This window comes from Anser cygnoides, chromosome 2 (genome assembly GCF_040182565.1).
Source record: "Anser cygnoides isolate HZ-2024a breed goose chromosome 2, Taihu_goose_T2T_genome, whole genome shotgun sequence".
Taxonomy (NCBI): domain Eukaryota; kingdom Metazoa; phylum Chordata; class Aves; order Anseriformes; family Anatidae; genus Anser; species Anser cygnoides.
In genome coordinates, this window is record NC_089874.1 from 47,853,918 (window position 1) to 47,877,182 (window position 23,265).

At 39.1% G+C, this 23,265-nt stretch overlaps 1 protein-coding gene across 5 annotated transcripts in view; it reads left to right on the forward strand.

The window, feature by feature from the left end:
• The window catches only part of TRAK1 (trafficking kinesin protein 1), a 106,678-nt gene that overhangs the window by 59,120 nt on the left and 24,293 nt on the right, over positions 1-23,265 (forward strand). For all 5 annotated transcript variants that reach the window (XM_013184776.3, XM_013184778.3, XM_013184783.3 and 2 more), the window contains 9 exons: positions 8,102-8,178; positions 12,145-12,261; positions 16,233-16,333; positions 17,146-17,254; positions 18,711-18,789; positions 19,233-19,363; positions 19,918-19,992; positions 21,717-21,854; positions 23,138-23,214. In XM_013184776.3, coding sequence (XP_013040230.3) covers positions 8,102-8,178; positions 12,145-12,261; positions 16,233-16,333; positions 17,146-17,254; positions 18,711-18,789; positions 19,233-19,363; positions 19,918-19,992; positions 21,717-21,854; positions 23,138-23,214 — 904 coding nt within the window. The remainder of the gene's footprint in view (positions 1-8,101; positions 8,179-12,144; positions 12,262-16,232; positions 16,334-17,145; positions 17,255-18,710; positions 18,790-19,232; positions 19,364-19,917; positions 19,993-21,716; positions 21,855-23,137; positions 23,215-23,265) is intronic.

Genomic DNA, 23,265 nt, shown 5'->3' on the forward strand with positions numbered 1-23,265 from the left:
CTGCAATATTGCAGACAACTGGCCTGTTAGGGTAGGAAAGTGCATGTACATGTGTGAGTATTTCTCCTGTGCACCTGCTGTGAAGAGTGTGTACCTTCCTATTCAAGGGCTGCTTCCAGCCAGTGTAGCAATTTTTTCAGGGCATCAGGCACCAAAAGCTGAATACATCACTTGTGCTATTTCATGCATTGTAAAATTTGCTCCAAAATAGCAATTCTGTGGTAGAGAACTGGTACTTCCAAGAACTCTATCATAAAGCTGATATAAGGATGCTTTGAAAGATTGACCTCATGGGAAACAGTTCCCATGTCCAAAGCTTCCATGTGAGAAGGGCTTTCTTGGATGTAACACTCTCATTGAACCTGTTGTGCAGGACTTTCCTGTAAAGACTTCCTCAGAATGAAACATTGCACCTGGATTTCAGTCATACCCAACAAACTATCCATCATCCCTGTCGTGTCTCCGAAGCAATTTAAGATAACTTGTTTGTCTGTGCAAAACAGGAGAGTGCTTGAGAGAATACCGGTGAAAGAGAAACTTTAGAACTAGGGTTTGGGGTGGGGAGGAAACCATTATCTAAGAAAGTCAACAGACTTTGTTTTATATTTTATTGCCTTTTTTTTTTTTTTTTGTGATTAAGTGGTTGTTGAAACATGCATAATGCTGTTCTTAGTCTTCCCGCGTATTTTACCTTTCATGTAGATCTAAGTACAGTCTGAACCTATTCTTGCTGATTTCAAGAGAAAAAAGAACATTGAGTTCCATGTGGGATAAATTTAGTCCTGTGTCTCTACAGTACCTACCGCTCAAAAGCTCAGTATATGAAATGCCTTTTAAAGATGCTTCTCTCATCCACCTATACATTTAGGTCACCTACATACTCGATGTAGTAGTGATGTAGATGCACAAAAAGGATGTGTGATATTTCTAGGTATCTTTTCACGTGAGCATGCTTATTAATGATAGTATTTCTGTTGAGGGTGAGCCAATCCATTTTATAAGTAAAGCAGACTAAAACACCACCATGCAGGAGAGAATAAATGTTTAGCTATGTCTGACTATATACATAGTATCAGAACAGGAAAAACTGAAGAATATGCTTCACTAATGATTTACAGTTATCTCATCGTTCGCTCTTTATTTCTTAACTTTCTCATGGAAGGAAGGGGATAAAAATTGTATAATTAAGACTCCTTTAACTGTTTGGCCTGTCCCATGAACTGGATGTGTCTGGTCATTTTGATTGAGGTTTTTCCCTTTCACGGCATTTAGATCCTTTCACTGCCATCGGTCTTGTTTTTAAAACCTCTGTGACAGAACAAGCGTTATGCTGGGCAGCATTACGGGAATCAGCTCTCTTGATGAGTATGGGAAACACCTTCATAAAGGTCTAGGCAGAATAGTCCAAGAGTCAGTGCATTGCTTTCTGAGTCGTAAGATTGCCCAGTAACATTTAATCTTCATTTGATGAGTTGGTCTTTGAGTTGACTGCGGTGAAGCTTTGAACAGGAGTAATTGTTGATGTGTCTGCTCAGTTTTTGTTGGTAAAACCTGAGCTGTGAAAGGGCAGCCTTTGAGCTCTCCTTGGTCAGTGCACTGTTGAGTCAGCTAATTTTGAATCTGGGCTGTGTTGTGACTCTTGCTTTTGAAGGTGGGACAGGAGGAGGCTATGTGACTTGTTTAGGACCTGTGGTGGTGGCCAGTCGTTACTGTTTCAGTTTACTAATGTAACAGATTAAAAACCCTCTTCATCTAGCTCAAGTTTAAATAAATAATTAATAATAATAATAATAATAATAAAAGTCTTGTGATCACTTTTAGATTCTTCACTTCTGGCACTCCAGAGTTCTTACTTAGAAAATATGAAATACCTGTTTTAATTTATAAAAATGGTGGCTAGAATTGCATTTGTACAATGGTCTGGAATCTTTAAACACTAACAGCTGACAGTGCATGGCTTTAATACGGCCTTGTAACTTCATTTTAAGATTTTTAAAAGGTATAGCGTCCAGATCCTGGTTCAGCCCTGTACCTGTTTATTAGTCGTAAGGCCTGCAGTCCAGATACTTCTTGAGAGGAAATGGATGAAGGAGGAGAATATCAAGACAGGAATTCAATGGATTGTAATCAAAAATCCTGTGAGAAAAGTTTTTACAGAAGAGCTATGCTGAGCTGTTACCAGCAAATATTGTGTACTAAGGTGATGACAAGCTGTGGGGCCCTAACACAGAGTCAACAATAACACAAGGCCTTCTGTTCTCTCTAGGCATTTTTCCTTTTCTCCTTAGTTTTGCTTTGTGGGTATATTTACTGAGGTGCCACGCTTGATCTATGTTTGTGCTAATAGAAAGAACAGGTGTATGATGTTCTTGTTGAAATTTCCTTTAACCTGATTCTTCATTCATCACAAGAAAGTTTGTTGCGGTGCATGCCCAGCCTAGAGGAAGTACTTTGAAATGGCTGCCAACCTGAAAGTTTGGGCATAGGCTCTTGAAAAGAAATAACAGCAGAGTTTTTCTGCAAATCTCAGATGAAGTAATAATGTAGGCTAACATTGAAACAACTAAGCTCTTTGAACGCTACATGAGAGAAACTGCAGTAAATAAGCACCCTTTTCACCATAGCTTAAATGGTAAGATAAAATCTCTGCTTCTAGAAGAATCAGTAACTGCACCTTAATATTAAATGATTCATGTGCAAACTGTGTCATTGAAATCCCAGTAAGCCAAGCTGTAACATTAAAAAGGAAATAATCCATTGGTATTGCCTACTGAACTTAGGTTAGTCATTTTTCACCTTGTTATTATGTAGTATCTGACCGTGCGTGCATTGCTCACAACATTATATTTTTTCAGACTCTTTCAAGGAGCTCGCCTGCGGCGTGGCTCCACAGCAGCAAGCGGTGTGCGTGCTGTGGCCGCTCTTCATTCCTCTGAGCGGTGTCATGGCTGCTGGGTGGGCTCCCTGCGTGCCCTCAGCAGCTATGGTCTGCTCGCAGCGTGTTGTTTAAATCTGGACACCTAGCAAGTCCTCCTGCCTCAGAAGCACATTTCTGAAGCTCCTCTGGCAATACTGTCATGAAATGTTGAGCTGTTCAGATGATCGTGCTCTTTGAGGCCCGTCTCCAATGTGCCAGGCACCAGCAGGCCTGAAGCCTCTGCCCCAGTTCAGCCGGGGCTGCCAGAAACTAATCTTTAGTGGAGGAGAATCTAATGTGTTTACCTTTAAACATGTAAAAACTTCCTAGCCTGAGTCAGAAGCAGAGCTGAGGGCACATTTTAGGTATATTTTTTCTGAGTTTATTTGAAAGGAAGTATATGCACTATGGCACCATTTTCAGAATATCCTCATGCACCTGGCTCAATGCAGGTAGCGCTGCCAGTAACCAGTGCCAGGACGTAACTATCAGCGGCTCTAGGACTGAAGCTGTGGTTTTTAGCACATACTTCATCCTTGGAGTGCAGAAATTGCCTTTCAGAAACAAAACCAATGTGAGCTGAGGAGCCTGAGTCAGCCATGGTCTCTGACTCCTCGTGTTTTCCAAGTGGTATCTGTGAATAATGAGTGCTGCTGGTCAGTGTTTCTGTGCCTGTTCTCTATGTCGAGGTGCACCACATTTAGGATGCGAAGAACTTGCCATCCTGGCTTCAGTGTGTGGAGAGAGCTCTGAGCACAGGGGAGGGAGATGCAAGCAATTTGTGAGACAGCTTCTCATGACTGATGGAGAATACAGTAGGCTTTACCATAGTTAAAGGCTTTGGATAGGGAATTGTAATGAAGAAAAGCGGCAAGTTCGTCCCCTGCTGCCACCTTGCTGTTAAGAAGATTTGCCATTAAATTGCTGGAGATTCATGCTCCCTGGACAGTGTTCCCTTATCCTGATGTAATTTCTGGGGAAATATATTTCAGTAGTAAGGAAATCCCAGTGCACTGGGGCCTTCCCTGTCAGACAGTATAATTATACAGGTCAGTATTATCTGTCCTAAAAGTGAAATTTCACTATAGTGTCTCATACCCCCTCTGTTTCATGGTGGTTAGAAATGGATGGGAAGAGGAGCAGTGAGAGCTGAGCTTTTCTCTTCAGCAGCGGTTGCACTCTCTTTTAGTTCTTTAGCTTGACCCTGATTGATAGGTCTCAAAAATTAAGAGAAAGTATGCCTCAAGGAGGGAGTTATGGCTCTGGCTAGCCAGTGCAGGGAACTGGTGCTGGTGACACCTATGACTGCTGGCTCCTGTGATGTTTTTGTATCTGCATCCCCAGTTTGGGGAAGGTTGGTCATTGCAGCAGCTCCTAGTAGTAGTATTCTTGCTCCCCTTCCCCTCCATGGCTTTTTCATGCTCCTGGAAACATACTTTTCTCTGAGCAGCATGCTACATGGTTGTTTGTCTTTCAGGGCACAGTCCAGGAAGGCACATACTTTCCTCTCCAAGCATCTTCATCTTGACAGTCTGTGCTTTAGGCAGTGCAGAGCTCAGAGTTTGAAAGAAGCTTGCAGTCACATTGTATTAAATAGGTGATGCAAAATAAACGTGAAGTACATCCTCTCAGCTGTAATCACATTGAGAAACATAGGAATATGTATAACCATACATTTGCAAGCTTTAAGAGAGTATGAAGATGGTGCTAGGTACTTTAAGGCAGAGGAAATACTTCATCTGTGTAGCATTTTTCCATTTGTGTGTTTGGCTTTTAAAAAATAAAAAAGTAAAAAACAAAACAAGAACTTTGCTACCAGGGCTACCAGATATCTATTTGTGTTTTATATATTTAATGCGATCATGAAAATAACATGATAGAACATTTATCTGTTCTTTGTTTTCAGTTTAGGATCTGTAGCATTAGTTTCAAAGCTGTTACCAAAACTGATTTTTCCAACGGAGGTTTTCTAGAATTCTGCACTCCCAATGCTTTAGCATTTATTTTTTAGTGTTCTGTCTGTCTTTATTGCCTAAAGGCCATCTCCAGAAACTGAGAGATGCAAAGGATGTTGGATTTGTATGTTGTATGCATGCATTTAGACGCTGCACTTTTATCATCCTCAAGCAAAAATAGTACTGGTTTGCAAAAAGAGGTCAGTAAATTGGCACTGTAGGTTTTTTTATTACAGAGCATTGTCCTTCATTTGCTCTTGTTTTATCTTTATAGTAGTATTACCAGGCTCTCATATTCATCAGAAAGCCAATCAGGCTAGAAACCTACTATGCACAATCTGTTAGACGTGTGGGTGTGTTGATTTTTTTTCTTTTTTTTTTTTCCTCCATCTTTCACTGATCAGAACTCAAAGTAATGCATCTTTTTCACTTGGTAGATTTTTTGGACATCTAAGGAAATCAAAATCACTATACTAGCAATTGACCAAATGTTAACTTGTAATGACTAATTGCAAACTTAAAACAGCTTTGACATTTTTAAATGCCACTGCTAAATTGCTTCTCTCCTTTTTCTTTCTACCTTCTCTTCACCTGCAAGCCTCGGTTTCTGAGGATTGAGGAGAAATATCTCTTGGCAAGTTTGCCCTCTTTCTAAAAGAAGTATGTTCCTTTCTGTTGGTAGCTCTGGACTTCTGCTGTGTTGCACAATGATTATAGGAGGCAGCTGGCTGGAGGAGGTGTTTTATTATACGCAACCTATTGAAGTTTGTTTCCACTTGGACTTTGAGGAGGATGAATAATGTATCACTTCTGCTTTAAAACCCTTTCGCATTGTCAGAGTAATATATGAAGACTTCTGTGTTAACAGAAGTTTGATGGAAACTGAGATACAATAGCCATTGATGACTAGGTTGCTACTTATTGCTGGGAATAAATCTGTTGTGATAGTTTCTCTGGTTTGTTGGCACTTATTATTCAGCTTACAGATACCAAAAAGAAATATTTGACTTTACCTCGTATCAAGGCTTGTTGTCAAGGTCACCTTTCCTTTGCAGCTCAGAAGTGTTGATTATCAATAAAAAATCCTACCTGTATGCAAAGAGTTCTAGTATTATATTTATTGAAAATGCTGTTTAATTTTGGACTGTAGTGGTAACCTGCTGTTAAGTTTAAATGGCAAAATCTGAAGGAATAGCCGAGTGAGCAACCACACGTACAAACCTTTACCTCTTTACGTCTTTACCTTTACCCTTTTCCCTGGCCATGACTATTCTGTCTGAGGGAGCCCCGTCCTTTTATCAGCTGGAATATACAGTCACTTGAATTAGAATGGAGTGGGGTTGCCATAGTCATAATCAGCCGTGATTATCAGTGCCAGGGACAGAGTTAATATACGCCTCCTAATGACAATCTCAAACATTATTTTATAGCAGTAAGGGAATGTTGTAACCAAGGGAACTATTAAATGTACTGTTGTTTTGGAAAATAAACTGTTGGTGTCAGGGATTCTGATAGACATTATTGCATGACCTATGAACTTACGTATTAAAAAATTATTTTTGTAGCTATCATGAATCATTTTTATTGAGAATAGTCTTCTGGAGGTCATACTATCTGCCTTTCTAAGGAGTTTTTGCAGAAAGCTTCTTTTTACCACCTTTGTTTTATAGAGCTGATGTTCTCTACAAGTTACTGATGTTCTATTGCAAGTTTCTACATTCTGTGGATCCTGATTAGTCAAAAGCAGACCATATAGCTTGTAGCTTACAAATGCATTGTATTTTTTGCTTGTAATTTTTGTCAAATTACTACTTTGAAGCACAAACTTTTTACTGTTACCATTTTCAGACGTAATTACTTGGATAAATGTAATTCTTTTGAATCGTTCTGAATGGCATTCTTTGGAATTCACTGGCAGTGCTGATGTCACTAAAATGTTTTCGGGATTTGATCCTCAGAAGTGGAGTTTGAAAAACAGGAAAATAAACAGAATACTTCTTGCTGTAGTTTGGGCAACTTTCTGATGTTCAAGTATGGAAAAAAACATAACATATTTCAACAAATTGTGTATTGCATTTGATATATTATTGATGTGCCTTTAGTTGTGATCGATTGTATATTTATGTACTTAGTATCTTGTACATTTATAATCAGGCAGCATCATTTCCTTAGGGTGACAAACTTTTTTGTACTATTGCTGTACTCTGTGCATATTTTTTTTAAATCTAATTAGGCCTTATTCGTCTTTCCTTCAACCTCCCTTAATGCATGCTGGAGCAATATTAGCCAGTCAGTCAGACTGAGCTTTAACTGACATTGTCAAGGGTAAATCCCCTGAAGAACAATTTGCATTACAGCAGTCTGCTAGCCAGTAGTCAATATGATCAACTCAACTCTATTAACAATCCCTTTTTTCAGAATTACAGGGCTTGACGATTAAGCGCAGCTGAAAATAAAAAGAATATGTCACAATGGAGTAGAAAGAGCTGTTTTTTCCTCTGATTATTGGTGGACTTTTAGAAAACTTGCAGACTTCAAATAAGCCTGTGTAGCTTCTTAATGGATCACCTATGGTGATAGACTAAACTTCCGCATACTTCCTTCAGCCTAACAAAACTCCCAGTTCCACCTTAGTGATTAATCATCTTACCCAGTTTAGTAAACATTTTTTATGAGGGATACAATGGCCATGATGATGTGGTGTAGGTATTATAAGAATGGTGTATTATTTTGCATGCATTTTTTATTGACGTTGCTGTCTCATTCCATAATGCTTAGTTCCATTACTATGACATCATATTTATGGTGAACATTGTTACTGACACTGTTGGAGTTGCTTATTCATGGAACAATTCTACTGCATGCAATACAGTGACTAGGTGACATAACAGAATCCTAGTTGTGTGTCTAAGAACATTTTCATGTCTTCCTTGATTTTTTTTTTCCCATAAACTCATGACATTTCTTTTTAGAAAAGAAAGTTTTGTTTTAGTGGTTTGTTCTGCCACTGACAAAAGCAAATACTCACTGCAAAAAAGAAGCATTAGTATTCCCAGCTTGAAGCTTTGATACTTTTTTTTTTTTCTGGTAGATTTTGTTATACTTGCCCCATAGTTGAAATAAGTAGTTTTAAGACGAAAACATAAGCAAATCTATGTTCTTTAAAGGATATATTTTTCTCCCAGTGGTATTGCCAATATTATTAATGTTTCGTCTTGTCTTTTCACAGTTCTATGTGCTGAAAGAGTGGGCCAGATGACTAAAACATACAATGACATAGATGCTGTTACACGTCTTCTTGAAGAGGCAAGTATTACATCTCTTTAGTTTAGGACCCATACACAGTATGAAAATGTAGTACAGAAATTATATGGTTCAAGTAGTGACTATTCATAGACCCTTCTCAAATGAGGAGGAATAAGTGCCCTGAGTGTATGTAAACTTCATCTCATTGGAAATGTAAATAATCTTTATAAATAAAGGTCATTTGTTTACATTAGTCCTATGGATTCATTAATTGTGCTTATTTTTCAGCTGGGACCATTTAACTTATTCTTGGCCAAATATTTGCCAAAATGAATGAGGAGAGGAAAAAAAAAATCTTTAAATGAAACTTTTTTTTTACAGTACATGTAAAGCTAATAGTATTATTTATGGATTAATCTTATAAGAAAAATCACAGGTACTCTTGTATTCATAATTATCTCAGCATCTTTCCAGAAGAATGCAGGTACAAAATTTAAAAACACCCACCACCACCAACAAAACTAATGCTCTCCAAGCTTTTTTTCTTTAGCTTTATATATATATATTTTTTTTTTGTGGTGTTTTTGTTTTTAATACTGTTATTAAGTACATTGTTATGACTGTAATCCTTGGCTCTCAGGAAATGGTAAAAAAACAATGGTCAAGCTACAGGACAGAATGTTCAGTAAATATCATGATAAATTGTTTGTTTGAAATTAGCTGCTTGTCAGCAGTGAGCTTGAGTGATAATTTTCCAAATGAGGTTTATGAATAATTATTTAGGTGAAAACTGTTACAATTATATTTGTTTATCTTTGAACATAATTTATTCTTTCATACCTATTTGCTTGCTTATTGCAATGTCAAAAATAGGATCTGGGTGGCCAAGGTCCATTGTGGTCTATTACTCCAATTCTGCAAGGGGACAAGCATGGGAATGCTCACATCTCTCACCTATATTTGATAATATAATCTAAGTACAAAGTCCTGCATTTCATGCTTTGAGATAATCTCTTTTAAACAACTTCTTAGGAAACTTCAGTTAAAACTAATGCTTTATCTAAAAGCCATGTTCAGGAATAAATTACTTATTTGTAGTAACAGGCTGTTACCTGTTTGTGTCTTGCTTCCTTTGTCTTGTGTGGCTGGGATTTACTTGCATTTGTTTCCATGGCTCCTTCTAGTAATGATGCAGCACTTTGCCAAACTGTTTCCTCCTGGGTTCCTATAGCCAAATGTCTATAGATCCAGAAATCAGGAATAATGCTAGAAGGATTTGCCAAGCCAATGTTTTAAAACATCTGGTTTACTTTCCCTACCTGGATGATAGCAAAGGGAAAATGGAGAAATGTGCAGTAGGCGAACCTTTAATAAAACAAATATTTTCAGTGAGGTTTTTTATTTTTTAATTGGCCATCATTTCCAATTCAATCACTTTTCCTAGGCAGTTGTGTGCACTTAACGTCTCCTTTCTCTGTTCTCTAAATGTTGGTTATCACAAGAGATTAAACCTGTTTGCAGAAGTGAAGGTGTAACTCCTTCTGCTACCATAACACAGACAAATGAAAAACAAACCCAAAACCTAAATGTCTGCCTGTTCTTGTTGGCAAGCTTCAAATGAATGTATTACAAAGTTGGCAGGGTGGGAGGTGCAGTATTTTGGCCATGCAGACAGGAAAGGGAAGATATCAAAACAGCTTGCATGCAGATCCTTTGAAAATCTGTGCCTATTGCCCTGAAAAGGGAGCGAAGGGAGTGATATCAGGCTTTTCTGGATATGTGCTAAGAACGGGAACAGATTCCTCTGTGAACTTGCTTTCTCATCCCTTCCTAAGAATGGTTTAAATGTGTCTAACTTCCTAGAATTATAGAATCATTAAGTTATCATAATCATTAATCATAGAATCAGTAAGACTTCAGTGTTTTTATTACTCATGTTGCTGTAATACATCAATTCCATATCACTGAGGAGGAGGCCTGACCCCAAACTGAGATTTAGAGTTGAATTGCTAAAAAATTTTGTAGGAAGTCTAGAAAGGTTAATTAAAGAGCCTGGAAACACATTTGTGTTCCTCAGCTTTGAGGTCAGAAACCTTGCTACTAGATAGTTCTGCCTCTGTAGAGTCAAAGCTGCACTGATGTGTTTTTTTTTCCCCTCACTTTATATTTATGAAGTGAGCTGAATTGCTGAACAATAAGTTGGCCAAATATGTAAACTAAACATTTTTGGATAGCTTTGTGGGACTTACTGTTCTAAAAGATTGTGTGTGAGATTTTATGGCTAGATAATGCCAGTGGCTTTTAATGCAAATGCAATACGGACATTCAAAAATCATTTGGAAAACGCTATTTGTCAAGACAGCAGTGATCAATAACCCATCACTTTATTATTACAAAACTTCATTTTTTCACTATGAAAGCCTCTTCATTCAAATTCATAGAATCATAGAATATCCCAAGTTGGAAGGGGCCCACAAGGATCATCAAGTCCCACTCCTGCATGCACACAAGACCACCCCAAAATCAAACACCATGTCTGAAAGTGTTGTTCAAACACTTCTTGAACTCTGTCAGGCTCGGTGCCGTGACCACGGCCCTGGGGAGCCTGTCCCAGTGCCCAACCACCCTCTGGGTGCAGAACCTTTCCCTAACCCCCAGCCTGACCCTCCCCTGTCCCAGCTCCATGCCGTTCCCTCGGGTCCTGTCGCTGTCCCCAGAGAGCAGAGCTCAGCGCCTGCCCCTCCGCTCCCCTCGTGAGGGAGCTGCAGGCCGCCATGAGGCCTCCCCTCAGCCTGCTCTGCTCTGGGCCGAACAAACCAAGTGACCTCAGCCAGTCCTTATAGCTCCAGGCCCTTCAGCATCTTTGTAGCCTTCCTTTGGACTCTAATAGTTTTCTTATATTGTGGCACCCCAAACTGCACCCAGTACTCAAGGTGAAGCCACACCAGAGCAGAGTATAGTAGGAACACGTTTATCGACTTACTTCCAGTCCAGGTTAGGAGTAGTTGTAGGTTTTTTAGGCTTTGCCATGCGTGTCACAAGGTAGGTTTCAGTCATAAATCAAATTGTTGTCAGCTGGGTAAATAAGCCCCAAATAGTATTTTCAGTAAATATGTGAAAGGAAGAAAACTGCTCTTCAAATGGTGTTGAACTAAAGATAAGTGGGGAGATGACCACAGTGCCATTTTTGCACTATTTTAGAATAATTCTAGTAATTGAATAAGGAAATCATCAGTGAAAATGCTTAATGAATGTTGCAGAGTTTTACGCTGTTTATCATCTTGCCACAGGCAGATTACAACCTAGTGTATAGATAAGTGTCATCAGTGGGACTGGCCTCTAATTATTATTGGTACATGTAGTGCCTAGCTGAGCTATTTCCAATTCTGTGCACATAGAAAGAGGTAAAAGAGGGGAAAACATGGAATGAGAATTCTACTTCATGTAGATTTGAGCATCTGCAAAAAAAGAAAGGGATAGGATCTGGTTTTATATTAAAGCACTAACGGATCTGCTTACATGAAGAGGATAGGAGGCTGAATACTCACTGTAAGGGGACTGGCTCCTGCACAGCCGGCTGCATTCTATTTCAAGGTGGAGCAAGTGGAAACTGCAGAATGCTTTGAGTTCTTTGGCATTTTTACCGTGTTTCTAAAGTCCTTAAAATGAAACCTGTGAAGTTCTGTGATAGCATTCAGGAAATGCTATACCAAGGTGATGCAATAGTTTCCCCTGGTAGTCTCTCAAAGCCATAATGAAGAACTAGTTCTGGTTTGGCTTGCATTTTTTGACGTTAGACCTTGCAGCTATGCTATGGTTCAGTACCTCTGTATGGGCCAGTCTTTTCTGAATGTCAGTGTTACATAAGCAGAAAGAGAAAAAGAAAATTAGCAAAACCTAAACAAACAAACAAACCCTTGCAGAAGGAAAAAAGGCTCTCTATTGTTTTAAGTACTTGTTCCTTCCTTTCTATGACAAATTTACCCTTCCCTCTGCCATTTGCTTTCTTTTCTTAATGCTTTACAGAAAGAACGGGACTTAGAATTAGCTGCTCGGATTGGCCAGTCACTTTTAAAGAAGAATAAATCACTGACAGAAAGAAACGAGTTCCTTGAGGAGCAAGTAGAACACATCAGGGAAGAGGTAAGATTTTCATGCCTGACTGAGGTATCTGCGGTGTGATGGGGAGAATTTTCCTTCTTTCTTTACCTTTTCCATACTTAATTTTCCTGGGCATCCCATCCATAGCAGGTCAATCCATGTTGTAGCAGTTTGGACAGCCATTTTTACACCATGTACACTTGCAGATGTATGACCAAAAAAAGTCATTTGACCTGTTGGCTCAAATCAAGGCCATTTGGAGGGCGGGGGTGGAATACTGACTTATGCTATGCCTCAGATTTCATTTTCCTCTAAAATCAGCTGTTCTTTTGGTTCTGAGTCACTCTACCCACTGTTTTCTTCTACTGATTTTGTCCTTGTTCCCATCCTATGTATAATTCCCCTCACTAATCACTTTTTCCCTTCTACAGCTCTTTCTTTTTCTTGTTTCTCCCCTGAATCTTTCTCAGTCCTCTCACATCCTCTCTGATGGATGTTTAATTGCTTTTTCCCTAATGCTTTTCTATTTATACCCAAGTTGAATTTTGGCTTTTAGATCATGCTATTTGAATGCTAGGAGTGCTTCCCTTTGCTTCTCAAATTGAATATGACTACTTTTTATATTTATAGAGATTCCAGTAGTGCACACTCACTGAAATCATGTGCTTTCCGCCTTTTCCAAGCAGGGTCAGTTTCATAGACTGATGTTAAGACTCCATTTTTCAGATGGATCAGGATACATTTTAGTGATTGCTAATTTTTATTTAACTTGCTCTGTATGTATGAACTTGTCAATGTTAGGGAGTGCTGGGTTATGCTGTGAAGCAAAGGGTGGGACAAACTTTGTCAAGATTGCTGAGATCTCTCAGTTTCTTGTCATTTGGCTGTCTGTCTTTTCAGGAAACTGTGGCAGAATCTATTGAAGCATGGACTGTTAGCCTGCTGCAGTACAGACATTTCTCTCAGTTTTTGACTGCAGTGACAATGCTTTAGACTGTTGATGAACACATTTAAAATATAATGTGACGGTGCATGTCTTTTTGAATTAGTGTGTTCTATAAAACATAACTGAAAACTTCTAATTATTTGGAGTAATGCCTTGTTTTACACATACTGTTGCATTTCTAATTGAATGTCTATACAGTTGATATTTCTTACTGTATTCCTCTGAATGGGGAGTGGGTTGCTGTGGGTATTGGCAGATTCTTACTGGATGGATCTTCAATGCAACCATACAAGATGCTTTAAAAGAGCTCTCCATCTTTCACTCAGTGTCGCTATTTAAACTCTACTGTCTTAATGACTGGCTGAGGTAGAGTCAAATGTTTCTTGTGTTCAGGGGCAGTGATCTTGGTTTGTGAACCTTGCCCATATGTATGTTTCAACAAGAGGGAGAGGAATCCCAGAGGTGTAGGGCAAGCAGGAGAACAATGAAACACAGTGGAATAAAAACTTTAAAAATGTCTGCTACTAAAAATGCTCGGGGATGTAGGGGGTTGAATTATATCCAAGATGGGGTCTGATAAATAAAGCACAGATGGAGAGATCCTAGATGCACTATAAATGGCGGTGAAGCACCCACAGAGAATTAATCCCTTTTGGCCTACTCTTTTTGGCAAGGAAAACTAATTCTGTTCTATCCAGAAGAGTACTATTGCTTGCTGCCCATCATGTGGCAGACGTTTATTTGTGCATTGGTTGATTCGACATTTACTGGGCATGCATATAATGACTGGTCAGGCATTCATACCATGCATCCAGAATGGAGGATTTGGTTGAGGAGGGCGTGGGGATGCAGGTAGTGTCTGCCTTTGCCAGGCCCGGTTGTGTTTGGAGAGGCTCAGGAGCAGCATTAGGAAAAGGAACACCAGAAATAAACTTCTTACCAGATGGCTTGGTACACTGGGCCATGTGTTTTATCAACGCCCATCTTTCATGCTGTCATTTTGACTCCTTCAGAAATTGATGCTTTTGAGGCAGAGCGCATCAGGCTTGGAGCTCATGATGCTTGCATATTGAAATTCTTTCTTTAGTTGATTTCAGATCACCTGTTAATGCTGAATTTTGAATATACAAACAAAATGGTAACTAAGACAATTGTCTCTATAGGCAAGGGAAAAAAGAGAATTGAACGGGAGCTTATAAAATTCTGTAAAAACTGCCTAAAATGGTTTGTCTGAAGGATGTGGGGTTTCTGTAATATGCAAACAAAATGATTTTGATGTGTAGTATAAAGTTAAGTTTTTAATGGTATGTGTGTCATGCTATGAATAACTTAGAGCAGGCTGCCTACAACCATGTCCAGGCGGCGTTTGAATATCCCCAAGGAGGGAGCCCCTACAGCCTCTCTGGGCAACCTGTGCCAGTGCTCAGTCACCCACACAGTGCAGAAGTGCTTCCTGAACCTCCTGTGCTTCAGCTTGTACCCATGGCCTCTTCTCTTCTTGCTGTAAAAGGTTTCTCTCTCTGTCTGTTCACCCTCCTTTGCAGAACTGGAATGCTTTGAAATGGCAGTAAAAATAGTATGCTCAGTTGTTTTGGTTCATGGAGGAAAAGGATAGAAAAAGCTAGAGATGATCTAGTGCCCACCCACTGACAGTATCTGTTTCCTTGCTACTTGAAGAGGCTGAGCCATAATGTGCTGGAAGGAAGTAGATTGATATTTTGGCACGGTTTTTAGCTTTCCCTGAAATGGAGGAAAATGAACCTCGCAGAATGAATGCATTGATTTTGTTCCATGGCTGATATGTGGTTTGTTGTTTTTTTCCTTGCATTTTTAGAAATGTGCATTTCCTTTTTGAAACCATGTCTCAGGAGGACTTTGGTGCCTTAGCACATATAGTTTTGCAGAGTAGTTGTAGTAAAGTAAATGACCTTGTTTGTTTAAAAATTTGCGTAGTTTAAGTGTTTTATTGCATTGAGCCTTCTTTTCGTTTGGTGATAATGCAGCTTAAATCTATTTTATTGGCACTCTTCAGGTTTTGCCAGTAATAACTGCAGGTATAATTATGCCTACAATACAAAAAGTAGAAGTCTAATAAAAAGGAATGTGTTCTGCAATCTGTGCATTGGAAAGTGAGTACTGAAGACCAAGTCTTACAGTGCAAGTGGGAGGAAACATTTGTCTGATCATTTATGCTATTTATACTTAAGAAAGGAAAGAAGAAAGAACCTCTTACCACTGAGGTCTTGAATTGCAGCTGTGAAGTGGCCTAAGTGTTACTGTGTAATTGGGCCTTTAACCCTTCTGTTGAAGAATCAAAATACAAATTCAGCAAGTTTGTGTAGCTCACAGTTGCAGGGAATCCTAACCACCCAATTATGTTTTGTTCATTCTTGTTACGTGTATGGGATTCCCGTATACCTCTTTGCCAGGCTCATGTTCTGGAGTCATCAGAGGCCCAAACTACACCCAGAAACTGACTGCAGCCACCATAATTACAGCAACGTCAGAATGGCAGCCTGCCTCTATGTGTTGCTCTGCAGCTCAACAGACAATTGAGTCTCAAATGTAACCTTCCTGCGCAAGCACTATAATAATTTTATCTACAGTCTCCTGAAGAGGAAGAAATGTTAGTCTGCAAGGTCTGCATTCAAGCCAGATGGTGACAGTCATTACGTAAAATGCAAAATAAAGTGATGTTTGCCTTGATGGTGTCATGTTAATTTCTTGCGATATCATTGCAGTACATCTCTTTCTCCGAATGTGAATCTAGACTAATGCAGTAGAGAGTCAGGATTATTCATCTTAAACATTTTTCTTTTTTACCATCTTTAGTAGCAGTTAAGAATTGCATTATTGTATTTTTAAAAAAGAAAATGTCTATTTTAAAGGTATGCTTTTTCTTTCTTTCTAATACATAGAGAAATGGTTTCTGGTCTCTTCCAGATTTGACCACCTAATTTAGTTTGAAGGTGATTCTTGGAGGTTGAATAACCAATTAATAGTGGGTTTACTTGACAATGTGTCTAGAAAAGCAAGTTACCAATCTGCAAGCTATTTCTTTGTGCAGGTTTCTCAGTTACGGCATGAGCTTTCCATGAAAGATGAGCTGCTCCAGTTCTATACCAGCGCTGCTGAAGAAAGTGAGCCAGAGTCCATCTGTACCACTCCGTAAGTTATTGATCTGCAATGCTGAACCTTCATCTGGTACTAAGCAGGGGTGGTTTGGACAATTTTCATAGTTTTGAAAGGTAGTAAAATGATACCTGTAAAGGCTGGAACTATAACACTATTAACTTGGTACATGGCACAAGCTGGAAGGATTTGCACTGAACCAGCTGGCTATACTGGTGCCAACAAGAGTTGGGGAGGGAGGAAAGAAGATAGGAAGGCTGCTGACGCAGCACTGTAACTTGCACAGGAGTTGGCTCTCCGTGGCAATGACACTGGCACTGATCCTGCTTATGGTACCCCACATCTCTGCACACTGCTAGAACGTGCTACGTGTGTGACCTTTGTGCTTGAAGAACTTGAGGACACTGAAAAATGTTATGCTGTTTTCAGTAGCAGAGGGAAGGAAATAAAGCACGGTTTATAGCGTGTGTTCCAGGCAATTAGCTGGCTGAACAGCATTGCAGGCTCTGAGGGGCTGTCTGCCCTTGCTTGCAAAGTTGTTACTGCGTTCTGGTGAGACATGTGCAGCATTAATCAGGGAGCTATTGGATTGCTATAGTAAGGTTGTTTCTTTTCTCATAGTCTTGGCCAATTAACTTTTCCAAAGGAGATGTTGGGAATTAAAAATTACTGAAATTATATTGCTGCCCAAACATACTGCCATGAACAAAGTCATACTTCATGTGGCTCTGGTTGTCTTTGAGACCTCTGTTCAGTCTATTTTCTTGTGAGATTGGCCATCAAGCAAGTAAAAATGAGTTAAAACCTGTTTTTTTTTAAATTTATTTATTTATATATTTTTTTACAAGGCTCAAGAGGAATGAATCTTCCTCCTCCGTCCAGAACTACTTTCACTTGGATTCTCTTCAAAAGAAACTCAAGGACCTCGAAGAAGAGAATGTTGTACTTAGATCTGAGGTGAAGTTGCTCCCTTTGTGTTTTGCTTAACACAGTTATTCATTTAAATGCCAGAACACAGGTACTCAGAAGTGTGTATTAAAAGCTGCGAGAGAGTCTAATTAAGAGTACGTAATTCCACTTGTGACAAAGATCTCTTTGTAGTTATTTAATCACAGTCCTTTATCCTTCTAAATGAAGGAAAGACTGAAACATGGGAGCTATATGAAGCTACAGTCATAGCAGTTTCCTTGCCAGCAGAATATGGTAAGGTGTACAGCCTTGAGGAGAGCAGGAGCCACAGGCAGGTTTTCGAGTACAGCACCATGGCCTGAAACCTGCCTTAAAGGGCTGACCCAATAGCCATGGGTGACTTTAGCTGCAGATCTGAAGTTTGCAGGCAAATAGGGTCTCTCTGGTAAAAAATCAGTGTTTCCCAAAATATAAATTGATAGGCTAAATCTGCATTAGGTATCTTCAATTTTGTTTCAAGTCTGTTCATATTTTAAGATTGTGTCTTTCTTGCCCTTTATATGTGTCAATATTCTGTTTGTTTCACAGATGACACTTTTAAAAATTTTATATACTGTTCCAGGTCTAGCAGAAATAACATTCCCTAACTTAATATCTTATAAACAATTTTATAGTAATTTTCAATACAATTTCTAAGCTTTGAGAGCATATTACCATTTTGCAAACACGTAGCAGGGTATAGGAGAAAAATTACTTTTGGGAAAAGAGCCAAAGTTTGAAAACATAGTATCATGACCATTTTCTACTGTAAATGCAGGGCCCATTGAAAATAGGTAGTGATGTCTACAGTACCAGTGAGGCACAGTATGGAGCCAAATCTAAAACCTCCGAGCTATGCATCTCTGCGGATGGCTTTTGTGAGTGTCTGTGCATATCCCCAGCACTTGGCACACGACTTGCCCACCGAGGTGGTGCCAGACAGAACCAGCTGGGTGTAGCCAGGCTCCTCTTGGTGCTCCTAGAGTTAGAGGAGGAAAGACAAAGAAGGAGGTAGCACTGAGGTTTTATGTGGAATATACAGTTACAGTGCCAGGAATTTTCAAATACTATCCGAATGGTTTTGTTCAGGTATACAAGTATTTAAATCAAGCATTTAGTTAGACACCTGGCTTTATTCAGGTGACCAGATCAAGCTTTACATATGTGGCTTTTGTATGTTTAGGACTTTTTTTTTTTTTTTAATGTAAAATATGTTGGTGACATCTAGTGGGGATGAGGGGATACTGGTACAAGTTTCTCTATGCAGCAGCATCTCTGCAGAATATTCACCTGGCTCCTTTTTCTGGACCATGAGGGAGAGCAGGCAAAAATCATTGTTTCTCACTGTCTTTCTGGAGGAGTGATTAGAAAAGCGTGTCTCTCTGAAGCAGATGGAAATGTAGCAACATTCTGGCAAAGAACAAACATGCTAATGTAGCATATTTGATGTGGATTTCTTGAATAGGCCTGTCAGCTGAAGACTGAAACAATTACTTATGAAGAGAAAGAACAACAGCTTGTCAATGACTGCGTAAAAGAGCTAAGTATGTCCTTTTTCTTTTTTTCCTTCTCATTTGAGATTGTTCAATAAAAAAGAAAAAAAAAAAAGATCAGTCTTTTTTTTTTTTCTTCAGTACTTATCCCAACCATTTGTATAAGGAAAATAAGAGAATTTCCAGCTGACTTGGTATATGCAGCAGAAATTTCTGGCTGTAGGCTAAATCTTTCTCAAATGCAAAGTAATTTTGCACAGAAAATGTTAATGTTAAGGGGAAGTACAGTCTCCTTTGTGACATGAGCATTTTGTGTCTTTCTGGCTTAGTGTTGTACTGTTTGGTGTTTGTTTTTTTTTTTTTTTTTCAATAAAATGGTGCTGTATGTTGAGGAAGGATTCTGCTGAATCAAGTGATGTTCTGAAAGAGCATGTTTCTGTTTGCTTTTTTGCTTTTGCATGTTGTAATGTTGATTGTAATCACTTTTCTTAAAGGGGATGCAAACATCCAGATTGCCAATATCTCCGAGGAGTTAGCAAAGAAAACTGAAGATGCTGCCCGGCAGCAGGAAGAAATCACCCATCTCCTCTCTCAGATTGTCGATCTACAGAAAAAGGCAAAAGCTGTAAGGAATCCACTTGCAAGATTATTGCTATAATTAGCTACCATTGTAGCTGGAAGACAAGTTACAATTTTCTGTATGCTAGAGCCTAAAGGAAACTTTCCACCCTCCTTATCTGGGTGTCAGTTTGATATTTAGTATATAACATACTTGACTGGAAAGTATATATTTATTAAAAATGCCTATGTTATACACCAAATACAGTAATTAAATTTATTTTAAACCTTAGATGTAAAATTCTGCGCTGAATTATTAATGACTTCAGTAACACAAGAATATCAGTACAAGTGTTTCAGTGGGCAGATACTCATTAGTGTTAGGGTCTGGGAGGTTCATTTAGCAGGGTATATAGGCTGATGCTGAGTGCATATTAATATTTTAATATTAATATTTTTCTATTAATATTTTTAAATGTCGTTCAAATGTTTTTAAACTAAGAAGTGCTGCAAAAGGTCTTGACAAAAGTTAGAAATTTCCTGCTTACCTGTGGTGTAGGTTACAGACATAATGGCAGGACAAAACATCACAGTATTTCTAACATTTTTGTCACATTTTAGTGTGCGGTTGAAAATGAAGAACTCGTTCAGCATTTGGGAGCAGCTAAAGATGCCCAGAGACAGCTCACAGCAGAGGTGAGTACTCTACTTAATATTAGAATAACTTAGAAGTAGGGCAATGACTATTTGCTCTACCATGGCAGTTTTCATCTAATCTGGATCAAGAGTATTAAATAATTTTGTGTATGTGTTTCACAGAATCACAGAACTGTGACCCCATGCCAAGCAGGGTCACCCTGAGCATGTTGCACAGGATTGCATCTAGGCGGGTTTTGAATATCTCCAGAGAAGGAGACTCCACAGCCTCCCTGGGCAACCTGTACCAGTGCTCTGTCACCCTCACCATAAAGAAGTGTTTCCTCATATTCAGCTGGAACTTCCTGTGTTTCAGTTTGTACCTGTTGCCTCTTGTCCTGTTGCTGGGCACCACTGAAAAGAGTTTGGCCCCACGCTCTTGACACCCTCCTTTCAGTTATTGATACACATTGATAAGAAACCCTGTCAGTTCTCTCTTCTCCAAGCTAAACAGGCCCAGCTCTCAGCCTCTCCTTGTATGAGAGATGCTCCAGTCCCCTAATCATCTTCGTAGCCCTCCTCTGGACTTGCTCCAGGAGCTCTGTGTCCCTCTGGTACTGAGGAGCCAGAACTGGACACAAAGGAATGAAGGAATTGGAATGAAGGAATATATATATATATATATATATTTTGTTCCCATTAGAGTGCAAAACCATTTCCTTCTTGTTCTCTCCTGTTTCAACTGACACACATTTTCAAAAACTGAGACTTATGGGCTGTATAGGAAACCTTTTCAAGGATGACTTATCTGGGCTGGTATTTTAGGCCTATTCTGAATAGTGAGGTAACATGAAAAAGCTCACACATACTGTATTCAGTAAGTAAACCAAAGACAGTCCACTGTTGCTGGCTTTCTTCTGGGTGCTACATTCACGTGTATAAAATGGACAAAACAGAATGAAAAAAGCCTGATCCCCTTAGGACGTGTCTCGTACTTGGACTACTTGGTGTCAGAGGTGGGAATGCCCATGGAAGCCTTTCCTACTGGTGGTCCTTTTCTATCTATGGTGCTCCACAAAGGCTGAGCTCCTGAATCTCCATCGGGTTCTCTGTTTCTAAGCTGAGTAGCTTATTTTTATGAAACTCATATTTCAGTATGCGGTATTTCAGACTTCTGCCCCTTTTCCAAGCTTTGTTGAAATGGCTGGTGAACTCAAAAACTGTGAGGCTACAGAGACATCTGCAGACACAGTGGTTACATAAGATGTGTTTCCTGAGAAAGTCAAGCAAAAAATAAGGCAAGGTCTTAGGCTGTTGGAGGTTATATGATTATATATAAGTCTTGGTTTTAAAATTCTTAAGTCCTTTTGCAACGCTGTGAAATGTCTTGTTCTTTTCTCATGCTGTTTGCCACTGTGGCCATCATGGCAATAATCAGGCAAATTAGAACCATTGTACCTGATCAGACTAAAGACACTTTTAGCTCTGTATCTTCTCCTTGACAGTGGCTTCAAGGAGATACAGAGGACAGGAAATGGAACAAGCAATTCCTTCTCATTCCTTGTTAATCATCAGCATAAACCTTTACGTATTCCCTTCCTGTTACTGTTCCATGTTTTTCATGATTTTCAATAATACTAAGTTTACTCTTTGGGGTTATTTTCATTTAGAGTGGGATATTCTTCCCTACACCATTACCATTTATTAGCATTAAAAGAATTTGCAGGCTTTTTGTGACTCTAGTGCAGCCCATAATGTCTTGGATTGTTTTCTGTATGTTATAGTTGCGTGAGCTGGAAGACAAGTATGCAGAGTGCATGGAAATGCTTCATGAGGCTCAAGAAGAGCTGAAAAACCTTAGGAACAAGACTATGCCAAATGCCATCTCACGTCGGTACCACTCTCTCGGTCTCTTCCCTATGGTAAGAAGATAAGAACACACCAGAAAACAGCCAAAGGAAGGAAACATGAGTGTTTGCATCTGAATTACAGCCGTAGGGATGGGTTAAGCTAGGCCAGACAGGACCATGCTTGAAATATGTATGCATAGTTTTACAGGATACTTGAGTGATTGACTCTGCATGCCTGGTTCTCAAACAGTGGTGCTGTGTAGTTAGTTGTTTTCACTCAATATTATCTACAATCTGAAGCTGCCTGTGCTTATGCTATGAATCACGGGTAGCATTAATAGATTGTTACACAGTTCTGTACAACCTTGTTATGCATCTCGTGTATGGTGGTGCATGGTTTTCAATAGGAGCTTCCTGATTTTCATCAGTATCCTTGGAGATGTAACTTCCTGATAACATAACTTATTGCTTTCAGATGCGCTTTCAAGACTCTGCTGGGAGTCTTCTAGTCACTCATATACATTCTAGTTCTTCAGTACTTGAATATTACATATACATTCTTGTTTTAGAGACACTGAAAATTCAGTGGTTTGTTAAATTAATTTCATGGTCCCTTCTGAGGTGAAATATATGCCAACTTAAAGTACAGACATTTAATAATGTAAGTTGTATTTGCACAAACGCAATTGAAAAGCTCAGTTGAAAGCTGAGAAAAGTATGCTTGTGCTCAGATAGGTTTGTGTGTTTTGTATAAAATGGTTTTCAAATGCTGATTCAGGGAACCAAGCATTTAGATTGTGGGCTTAACTACACTTAGGCAGTAATGCTTACTGACCAGCAGTGGAGAACTGGTAGTCTGTCACCTTTAACCCCATGGCGGAAGTATGTAATACTTTATGCCAAGAACCATGTCTTTTCTTGTGGGTTGGTGTGTAATGTTGTGAATGGAAAGAATGCTTTCAGTTTGTTTTAAATAAAAACAAATTAAGCAAAACTTTTGACGTGAGAGGAGGGTGTTATTGAGTAGGGAATTTACTACGAAAAGCTTCGGGACTTGGGTTCTGTTGTTGTCTGTAATGTGGTTTTTTTCAGGATCTTTGTCATATGTTATCTATGTTATGTGTCCTGTGGCATATGTAGCCGTATGAAGCTAAGCCATAACTTGTCAGTCATTTAGTACATTTATTAGTCTTCCAACTTTCCAGTCAATTTTCGTTTGTAAACCTATTTTTTTTTTCTGGAATGGCAATTTATTGGTCATTAGGCATTTTTTTGAACTAATCAATTACTTTCTGCAGCGACAACCTATTAACCTATACTCTGATTTTTTTTTCTTTTGTGCTTGTTTTTAACAGGATTCTTTGGCAGCAGAAATAGAAGGGTCAATGAGGAAAGAACTACATTTAGATGAACCCGACTCTCCTGACTTGGCGTATGACTGAAAAGAATTGTTTCCTAATTGATTGATTCTATCTGAAATTAA